General features: G+C 42.9%; 2 protein-coding genes across 2 annotated transcripts in view; one reads left to right on the forward strand and one right to left on the reverse strand.

Moving 5' to 3' along the window:
• LOC105808437 (chromosome unknown open reading frame, human CXorf38) overlaps positions 1-3,738 on the forward strand; it is a 17,850-nt gene extending 14,112 nt beyond the window's left edge. The window contains exons 6-7 of the mRNA XM_012642087.1: positions 2,545-2,707; positions 3,510-3,738. Of these exons, the coding sequence (XP_012497541.1) occupies positions 2,545-2,706 (162 nt within the window). The 3' untranslated portion in view covers position 2,707; positions 3,510-3,738. The remainder of the gene's footprint in view (positions 1-2,544; positions 2,708-3,509) is intronic.
• Positions 3,739-9,773: 6,035 nt separating this feature from the next.
• MPC1L (mitochondrial pyruvate carrier 1-like) lies at positions 9,774-10,217 on the reverse strand. The gene has a single exon (XM_012642079.1). The coding sequence runs from the start codon at positions 10,215-10,217 to the stop codon at positions 9,774-9,776; it is 444 nt and encodes a 147-aa protein (XP_012497533.1).
• Positions 10,218-11,025: the final 808 nt, after the last annotated feature.

An 11,025-nucleotide genomic window follows, 5' to 3' on the forward strand; every position in this document is an offset into this window, starting at 1 on the left:
TGAGGTTGCTGTGAGCTGGGATGACGCCACAGCACTCTAGCCAGGGCAACACAGTGAGACTCTGTCTCAAAAAAAAAAAAAAAGAATGAAGTTGCTAAGCATCTTTTGCTTAGAACAGTAGACCAGCAAGCACACAATGGACTATCAATAAATTAAACATTTACTAAATGAGTGAAGGAAAGAAGGAATATACCAGGCACAATGCTAAGTGCTTTTAGTGGATTATTTCTAGTCCTCAAAGAACTGTAGGTGGTGTTGGTGTCATCATCCTTAATTTGCATACATAGAAGTAAGCTCAGAGAGGTCAAATGTCTTGCCCAAAGTCACACAGTTAAGTGACAAAGCTGGGCTTCAGTGTCCAAGTCTGTATGACTACATTCTGTAATTTTTCTAATACTTCGTTTTTCCATCTCTACTTCCTCTTCTCTCTTAATACATAAACATGCAAAGCCTTCCCCATTCTTTAAAAAAGCCTTCTTTTGACGTTGCCTCCCTCCCTTCAAGCTGAAATAATCACCCCAGCCAGAACACCTGTTAAGCAAATGCATTTATTGCTTTTCACAAAAGGGAAAACTGAAGTTCTAAGAAATGTCAATTATGAAACACTCCTATTGGAGATCATGAGAAAGGCAATTTGGAATAGAAAAGAGAGCTGAATCCTTGAGCAAAGGAAAAGAAACTAAGGGGAATAGAGCAAACCAGGTCTGCAGAGAGGGCCAGGAGGAGACAGCACAAATCACAGCTCCTAACTCATCAAGTGAGAAAGTCTCCACACAGTGGGGAGGGGGACGCCAGCGAGGGCCAAAAGTCCATCTGGAGGCGAGTGTGCAGTGCAAAGATCCGGCCAGTGCAGTCACAGGCATCTGATGGGAGCCACAGGAAGACACTGAGGTGTGTCCAGGATACTGGGCATGGCCAATAAGAGCTAACAGTGCAGTGCCCACAGTTACTAATGCACGCTGTGAGTAATGTCATTGGTGTGATCTTCATTTCACAGTTCTGTGGTTTCGAGATTTATTATTTAAAGCCCAGGCATCTTGCAGGAGCTCTAGGCTGGTTTCCAGCCATGAAATAAACAGCTCCAGCTGAAGGGCACAACGCCAGTCTACTTACTAACCAATCTGAAGCCCTCCAGTCATCTTCAGCTCCTCCCTGTCCTTCCCTGCTCCCTATTCATCCTGGCACAGTCTCAGCCAGCCTTCCCTGTCCCTTCTATCCCCGGCAGCCATCATCCAGCATGTGGCTATTTCATTTGCTTACATCACAATAACCTGTGTGCTTGCTGAGGTTCCACCCTAGACCTGCTGCCTAAGAATCAGTTATGTACACCCGCTGGAGTAGGGTACTCCATCATTTTTATTCATTAGATTTAGATAATCTTGACTTAGCTTGGACCCATTTAAAAACATTCACCACACCCAAAAATACGAGTAACTCTCATGACTGTAGTAAGCACAGTAACCAGTGAGAGTATTCTAGGACAAGCCCAGTGAAAGCACTTCCATGCTACTAGTCCATGAGTACTTTTATTAACTTAAAAGTTAAAGTATGTTGTTGGTGGGAGTTTAAATTGGTGCAATCTCTATAGATGGCAGTTTTGGCAAAATTTTAATACAAAATACAATCGCAATTGAAACTGCTTTTCACTTCTAAAAACAGATCCTACAGACTTGTCACTTATGCAAAATAACACATGTACCAAATTAAGTTACTGCAGCATTATTTGTCTTAGCAGAAGGATCAAAATAATATATTAAAATATGAAGTAGCCATAATTGGAATACTATTCAGCCATTAAAAAAGATGATGAGAGTACTCTTTATAATCTCATATAGAAGAGATCAGTTGGAGAGCAGTGCCTAGCATGCTGCTATTTTTGTTTTTAGAAACGTGTATATACACATACTCACATGTAACTGCATAGAATGTCTCTGGAAGAAACATGAGAAATTGTTCATTATGGTCACCTCTAGGGAGAGGAGCTGGGTGACTGGGGACTGTTTACCTTGTATGCTTGTGTTGATTTTGAATTTATTAATACATATGTGGATGTATATGTATATTTAATAGTAATAAATGCATGGGTTCAAAATGAAAGAGCTTCATTCTATTTTTATACATGCACATGTACGTGTGTGCGTGTGTGTGTGTGTGTAAAATGAAGCCCTTTCATACAAATGCAGGAAGTTTTAAAAGCAAAAAAATTTGAGGAGATAAGCAAACACCCCCTTGTTTGGTCCCAGAAGCAGCTCCTCTCCTGGATTGTGTTATGGGGTTTTGTTTTGGTTTTTTGGAGTGGTTTTCTTTGTTTTTATTTTTTGGTTTGTTTGTTTGTTTGTTTTTGAGTGGAAGAGGCTTTGTTCAAAAGAGTTTGTTTTGTTTTTCAAACTTTTAACTTGTCTGTGGACAGATGCCTGCAGCCAAGATTCTGTCTCTTGGTGGACATATGAACAAGAAGCCATTCTTGGCACTAGTAAGTTTTTCATTTAAATTATAAGTCTGCTATAAAAATGCCTAAGCTGTATGTTGTATGTTTTCTCGCAGATCTCAAATCAGCTGGAAGTGGTGACGGAATTTCTGAGAAACAATGAGGATCTTAGAAATGGTCTTACAGAAGATATGCAGAAGCTAGACAGCCTCCATCTGCAACATCAAAAACAGGATTCAAAGGAACCTGGGAGACAGACACCTGAAAGGAAGGCCTAAGGTGAGACATATAATGTTAAATAAGGACAGATAGCCCCATTGCTTTGATGTCTGTTCTCTTATGTGAGGCCATAATGAACACACAACAGTCTAATCTGAAGTTTCCCCATGTCCTCATTATTGCAGAGAAAGGACACTGAGTTTTGTGCTCTTTTGTAATTAGTGGTTCTCACATCCATGAAGTAATTCAACATCAATTCCCTGCAACTTTGTTTTTGTTTGTTTTTTTTTTTGAGACAGAGTGTCACTCTGTTGCCCTGGCTCGAGTGCCGTGGCTTCAGCCTAGCTCACAGCAACCTCAAACTCCTGGGCTCAAGCGATCCTTCTGCCTCAGCCTCCTGAGTAGCTGGGACTACAGGCATGCGCCACCATGCCCAGCTAATTTTTTCTATATATATATTTTTAGTTGTCCAGATAATTTCTTTCTATTTTTAGTAGAGACGGGGTCTCGCTCTTGCTCAGGCTGGTCTCGAACTCCTGACCTTGAGCAATCCACCCGCCTCGGCCTCCCGTAGTGCTAGGATTACAGGCGTGAGCCACCGCGCCCAGCCCCCTGCAACTTTGTTTAGCCAAATACACTTGAAGTCACTGGTGGTCTAGAATTAAGTGAATCAACTTTATAACACGATTGAAAAGCATTTCTGCCTTAAAATGATGCCATTGATGCTAGCTCTTACTGTGGCATTAATAGCAATTGGCTAGTATCCATAAGGAAAACTTGTTAAAGGAAAGTAACTGTCTTCAGTATTTTACTTTTTTTCCCCCTCAAATAAAGAAAATTAAAATATTCTCTTTCCTTTTAGGTTGCCCTTTGAGAAAAATCAGGCATGTTTGTGAAAGTCAGCATGGCTTCCGTCTCAGACATCCTTTTCTGTGCAAAAGGAAAAAGTTACCAGAGGATTGTACCCAAACAAAAAGGAATTTTTATTGTTTTGTCCTGGACTTTCCTTTGACTCTTTGGGAGTATTTTTTTTACTATTCATAAACTTGGGGCTGTATAATCTATACCAATCAAAAAATATTAGATACTCTTGTGCCAAAACTTGCTACCATCCAGGGATCTTTTGCTATTTAAAAAGGTGAGCTTCAGCCAGGTACCGTGGCTTACGCCTATAATCCTAGCACTCTGCGAGGCCAAGGTGGGAGAATCACTTGAGGTCAGGATTTGGAGACCAGCCTCAGCAAGAGCGAGAGCCCATCTCTACCAAAAAAATAGAAAAAATTAGGCAGGTGCTGTGGCACACACCTGTAGTCCCAGCTACTCCAGAGGCTGAGGCAGGAGGATGGCTTGAGCCCAGAAGTTTGAGGTTGCTGTGAGCTAGGCTGACGCCACGGCACTCTGGCCTGGGCAACAGAGTGAGACGTTTTTTGGTTTTTTTTGAGACAGAGTCTCGCTCTGTTGCCCAGGCTAGAGTGCCGTGGCATCAGCCTAGCTCACAGCAACCTCAAACTGCTGGGCTCAAGTGATCCTCCTGCCTCAGCCTCCTGAGTAGCTGGGACTACGGGCACGTACCACCACACCTGGCTAATTTTTTCTATATATTTTTAGTTGCCCAGCTAATTTTTTCTATTTTTGGTAGAGATGGGGTCTCACTCAGGCTGATCTCTAACTCCTGAGCTCAAGTGATCCTCCTGCCCCGGCCTCCGAGAGTGCTAGGATTACAGGCTTAAGCCACCTCACCCAGCTGAGACTCTGTCTTAAAAATAAATTTAAAAACTTAATAGAATAAGTTAGAATATAATAAATAAAATGTTTCTTTTCTGGTCCTAAACTATAGCTGCTTAACATAGTAAAGGCTATGTTTGGCCAGGCCTGTGCCAAAGGCTCACACACACCCACTGGCAGACAATCCTATTCCCACTGCCTGCTGCCTGTAAGTCTCACTCATGAGGATGCCCAAGGCTGGGCTGGGATATAAATGTTGAGCTAGAAATCCTTCCTTTTTAGAAGGCAAGAAGAAAAGTAGCCTGAAGAGCATTTTCTAGCCATTTCCAATTAGCACAATGACTCCCAGGTTTGAGTAGCCCAAGGCAGTAGAGCAGGGGGTGCGCCCCCTGGCTGGTCAGCGGGGGTGCTACAGAGTGGTGACTTGACTGACTAATGCAGGGGGTGAGCCCAGGCCAGCATCACAAGCAGGGATGTCAGGGGAAGGCTTCTTAACTGGCAGCTTGTTTATGGTACACTTAGGAAAAGTAAGCTCCCCAAAATAAGCTTACTTATTTTCGTCCAGTTATATCCCCAGTGCTGATCTCAGGGCCTGGCCCTCATGTGCTCAGTGAATATTCTCACTTGACTGAAGGGTCATCTGTTAGCTTAGGAGTGTTTGTAGACCTAAATGTTAGTTAGACTATTAACTAAGCCTGGTCCTTTGTTATGAAATTTAAGAATAAAATTTCAACATTCTTATGGAAATTCAAAGACGTCATCTTCTTTCAACAAATTCATTCATACTTCCTCTATTCCTTTTACCCAAAAGTCATCCACTCCTGACTTCATCTTGCTGATTTCCTAAACTGCAAGCACTGCCCCATTGTACACAGTGGTCTATGGGGTTGGCCTCACTTTCATCTACCCCTACGTACATCTGCTCACTTCCAAGGCTAGTGGTACTTAACTGGGTCACGTTGCCTTTGGACCCTCAGGGACAGAATTGCCATGTTCCCCACTGTCTGGAGGAAGTGTTCCATTCCAACCCCGAGTAAAGATCTGCTTTTTTTCCTATTCAGCTGCCCACCAAGGATGTAATCTATTGAGAATGATCAGAGGGTAGGGGTATATTTGGTGTATATTTTTACATTAAAATGCATTTAATATAATTCTATTACATAAAACCTAGATGAATACAAATGTGCCTATAACTTCCTGCTTTAATTTTTCCAATTACTATTAGTCTTACATTTTCTTTCTCCCTTCATTTCATGAAGTCCCTTGGGAAGACTTCAGTAGTAAAGAATTTTCATTCGTCTTGCAACTCTTTCAAACTAAGAAACTTAATGAAATATTTCCTAGCTTCTAGATATGAGATACAAAACTTGGGATCAGATGGAATCTTGATTCACTAACCAATTTAAGACCTAATTTATAACTTTAGGAATTTTGGTTTATGAACATTTCTATTTTATACCTGTGTCTAGTTAAGTTTTTCCTTATTTATCCAACAAGCATTTATCAAGTCAACCGTGTGCCAGACATTGAAGTAGTTACAAATATATAAGGATTTGTAGGGTAGGTGTTGATGGTATACAAGCTGTCGTCTTATTGGATTTGTCTGCTCTGATAAAGATATTGTTCAGATAACTTTATGCCGGCAACGTTTAATTACACTGAAATGGAAAAAGGAAGACATGCCCAGAAAGGGTTTTAAAGCAAGTGTATTAATAGCATATACAGAGACATCAACCTATGAGCATCTCTTCACAGAACTGTGCACAGGGGTGGGCACAAAAGGATGTGTAGAGCAGAATGCCATCAATAGAGGACTGGTTTTAAAAAGCATAGCACATCCATGCTACAGAATATCATGCAACTGTAAGTAAGAATAAGGTAATGCTGCAGTGCAGTAATACGGAGTGATCTCTAAGACATACTAAAAAAGCAAAATGTTTAACAATGCGTAGCATGCTATAATACTCTTTGTATTCATATGCTAAAATAACAGAGGTCTGGAAGTTGTGTGCTTTTCCCAAGCTCTTTTGCTGTGATACCCTTGTGAAAGGAATTGGGCTAGAGGGGATAGTCAGAAGGAATTTGGCTTTTCTATTGTATATACTCCCATATGAAATTTTTACAACGGACATGCACTCATGTATTTTGAAATTTTGTAATTAAAATTTTTACTTTCAAAATAATAAAGAGACATAAATATAATTTCAAACTGCAAGATGTCTGTGTCACATTTCCTGGAATACGTCGTAGCCTCCATTTTGTAGCTCCACCTCCAGGGGCACTTGTGCATCGTCATGGTCACAGGAAGAAGCCCAATGAATGGCTGCTTTTCTGCACAGGGCTGTCTTTGTTTCATCGTGGAGTGCCTTGTCATCATCCGGCAACATGATTTGTTCTCGGCCTCTCCCTGGGACACAATATGTGGTTCATAGTTTTGAAAGAATTAGAGGGAAAAAGTGGTTTTAGCATTGTAGTTGCGAAGATGAGGCAGTTTTTTGGATTTACCCTGTTCTTTACCAGGGAGCTCAGAGACCTGAGAAGGAAGACGTTACATATTAAACTCAGAATAAAACACCTGAATTCTGGGAAATAACTAAAGTGTGTTGGTGACAAAAACTTAAGGAAAACTAGCTCTGCCAACTCAGAAAATGTTACTGGCTTCATAAAGTAGTGGTAAGATGTGTTTAAGTTAAATTGCCAAGGTCAGAAAGGATTATCTTTCAGAGTTTTGGGAGGTTATGAAATGACAACCCTGTTTAAAAGGTTCATTTTTATTAAAAGATTAATTATATGGCTTGAAACACTAATATCCTAGGCAACAAAGGGTTAGATCTCTTAGTTGGGTGGGCATATTACGAATTAGATGTAGTAAGTGGAGCATTGCATTGGAGTAGAGGTGTTGCAATCTTGGATGTTTAATCATTTGGACCTCTAAGTTATAACTGTAGAGTGGTAGGAAATTATCAGCAGAGATTACCTCCTTTCTCCGTACCAGATTAATTAGAAACTTACCTGCTCTGAAATGTCTTCAACAGTGGCCTTTTATTGAAGTATACTCAAATTACAAAATACATTTTATAAGACAAGACTAAAATATATTAATTTTTACTCATGAAATAGTGAAGTGAAAAAAGTCCTTTAATATTTTAATAAAAATCTTGATATAAGGTTTTGATTCATTTCCTAACTTTAAGAACTGATTTTATACTGCATTACATAGTCTGGAAGATAATAGTAGGTCTTAATGTTTTAGACAATTCAGAGACTTCTGCTTTCAAACCCATGCTCTATGATATATGCACATTATAATGACCACAGAACTCTGGGCTGTTTTTTTTTTTTTTTTTTTTGAGACAGGGTTTCACTATGTTTCCCAGCCTAGAGTGCCGTGGCGTCATCATCCTAGCTCACTGCAACCTCAAACTCCTGGGCTCAAGCGATCTTCCTGCCTCAGCCTCCCAAGTAGCTAGGACTGAGTAGCCACCACGCCCGGGTAATTTTTTCTATTTTTAGTAGAGATGAGGTCTCGCTCTTGCTCAGGCTGGTCTCAAATTCTTGAACTCAAGTGATCTCACCTTGGCCTTCCAGAGTGTTAGGATTACAGGCATGAGCCACTGCTCCTGGCCCCCTAAACTGAGCATTTTGTGATATCTCTTTGGAAAAGTGGGCAAATGACCTTACATGCTTTATTACTGAGTATCAGAAAGGCATGAGAATCTTATTTCAGAACCACGTATGGTAGCCAGCCTCCAAGTGCCTGCCTGCCTCCTGGTATTCCCACCCTCATATTTCCTCCCACAGTGTACCAGGGTCTGCGTGTGAACACAGCACAAGTGACGGTATGTCACTTCCAGGATTAAGCTATAAAAGACTAGGACTTCCATCTTGGGCTGCCTCTCGGAGCACCACTCTGAGAGAAGCCATGTTGTGTCACGAGCAGCCTTATGGAGAGGCCCGGATGACAAGGAACCGAAGCCTCCTGCAAACGACTGTATGAGGAGCTTGGAAGTGGATCGGCAGCTCCAGCTAAGCCGAGTCCCTAAACCAGAAGCACCCCACTAAGTCACTCCCAGATTCCTGACCCTCAGAAATTGTGAGAATTGTTTTAAGCTGTTAAGTTTTGGGGTGATTTGTTACACAGCAATAGTTAACTAACAAACTATACTTTCCCATAGTTTGGGTTTGTTCCCCCCCATATACAGAATGTGAAACACAGAGACTGCCCACGAAGAGGACTTCTGCTTAGATACCACAGAAAATAAAGGGGAATCTTCCAGAGTTGTACTAATGTGGTGCCTGTTTTATCCAAGAGCTGATGTCTTCAGAACCTTTCAGACAGTTGTTGGCAATTTCTTTGCATTTGAAATATTTATCAAAAGCCAGGTTTAAGCACTTCTAAACACAAAACGTTGGGGTCCCAGTAACCACTCTGGAACATCCTGCATCCTCCAGAGGCAAGGGCAGGGGGAAATTGAGTCAAATCCTAGGGGGCAGCCTCTGCTGTGAAGGTAATGGCCTCACTCCACTGCCCCACCCTTCTCTTTCTCCCTTCTTACGCTCCCTGGTTTAAGTCAGTAGTACCCACAGGATTCCTAGGGGGATACTCGTGGCTACTGCTGTTGACCACTGACCCTCACCCCCCAACCCCAGCTAGCATTCAACACAGAGTGATTGGTTAACCAGTTTTACAAAGTGTCGTTTCCCCCACTTTTAAGGATAAGGAAAGGAGGAAAGAATAATGATCTTGTTGTTTTTACTTTCTGTTTACCCAGAATCCAAGGTTGACAGTAACCGTCCTCGGAGTTGTTTATCCTGTTTCCATAGCAGATTCTCTAATTGCTCTCAGTCACCAAGAGATTCTAGGTTCTCTTAAGTACTTAAATCCAGTTTAATTTCACTATATTCATTTTAAACCCACCTCGAAACATTTCCCTCAGTAGGAATAGCCCCCCGACCTTCTTTGGTGTAGAGATATGTGATTGTACCAAGCTTTAAGTCATGTGTGATACTAAGCACCCTTATTTACCCTGGACACACAAAACAATAAAAACATGTTCCCAAGAGAGCTTCAAAACCAAGCTACAAGTTTGTGAATAATTTGAAGTGTTTTTCATGCAAAGTCTTCCTCACCCATATAAACAAACACTCGAATTGCAGGTCCCGTGAAGAGGAAGACCAGCCAATCTACCCTCAACCTTCTAAACATTTTGTTTCCAGTTCACAAAATAGGCAACACTCAACAGCTTAGTTCAACACTACTTTCTATTTATTAACCAAACTGCAGGTTTAAATGAGATTCGCACTGTTTCAGCGTCAAAACCAAAGTCTTCGTTGAGCTTTCTTCAGGAGTGATAGTTCAGTGCCTGCAAGTTGCAAAGACTCGATCAGGCCCTCTCGGCCATTAAGAAGCTCGTTTGGGGCACTGCCCAGCGGAGCAGGCTCCCGCGCAGGTGGTAGCTGGAGGGTTGCAGGCTTCCGCAGGGTCGCGGCCTTCCGTGGCGGAGTCGCCGCCGCCGCCGCCGCCACCACCATAGTGGTAGCGTAGGTAGCGGCTTGCCTGAATGCTCTGCGCCACCACGTTGGTGGCATGGCAAGCCATCAGCAGCAAGTTTCGAGGCTGTACGCGGTAGGCGAAGCGCATGAAGGCCATGGAGTACAAGATGAGCGCTGTTGTCATGCGGCCGCTGATGATGTCCGGGGGCCTCTTCATGTCATTAAAGGCAGCCATAGGAAGGCCCCAGTTGGCCGCAGGACCCCAGAAGTGTGTGCTGGTTATGTATTCCCGGAACTCCGGGGTCTTCAGGTAATCTCTAGTCTTCCGCCATAGTGCTGCCACCCCCACCATGATCGCCGAGCTGTTCCTGCCCCAACGGACAAACAGCCAGTCCACAACTTGGAGCGTGGAGCCCCTGACCTGTGGCTGACCCCGACGCAGCTTCCGCACGCGGCCTCGTGTCTCCGTAAAGTGTGTCACACCACGCATGCCGCTGTCGTGAATGTGTCTGTGACGGCAGAGGGGCGTGGCTTCGCGTTCCCACCTTTGCGTCACTGCCGCAAAGTGCATCAGAGTGCACGTGCTGTTGTCGTTTGTCCTGTGAGGAGTGAGGCGAGGCCTCGCCCTTGCGCATTCACGCCTTCCATGGACTACCGTAAAGTGCGTAGAGGGTGCGTGGGTTAGTGTGTATGTTCCCCTGGCAGAAGTGGAACCATAACCTCTCCCTTCGTTCCGCGGTGCTGCAACCACCTTAAAGTGCCCAGGGCTCCACGTGCTACCCAGGAAGGCGAAGGTCTAGCTTCCTGCTTCTCCTCAGCTGTGCGGAAGGCAACTTTGCTTGTTCTGTTCAGTCTGCAGACAATGTTACCTAGATGTTGATGCAAAATTCTTCAACCAGGTACAGAATTTTAGTCCTTACACAATTTCCTTGAATGTTACTTGCACACACAGTGACATTTCACCTCTGAACATTTTAAGATCTGTTTTTTAAGAACAAGGACATTGTCATACTTAACTACAACGCGATAAGCCACTTAGATAATTAACATTTAGTTCACCATTTTTTTGTGGCTGAGTAGTACTTCATGGAGGGGGAAGGAGGGGATGGGTAAATTCACACTTAACAGGTACAATGCACACTATCTGGGTGATGGACACA

The sequence above is a fragment of the Propithecus coquereli genome, unplaced genomic scaffold (genome assembly GCF_000956105.1).
Source record: "Propithecus coquereli isolate 6110/MARCELLA unplaced genomic scaffold, Pcoq_1.0 Scaffold173, whole genome shotgun sequence".
Classification (NCBI taxonomy): Eukaryota; Metazoa; Chordata; class Mammalia; order Primates; family Indriidae; genus Propithecus; species Propithecus coquereli.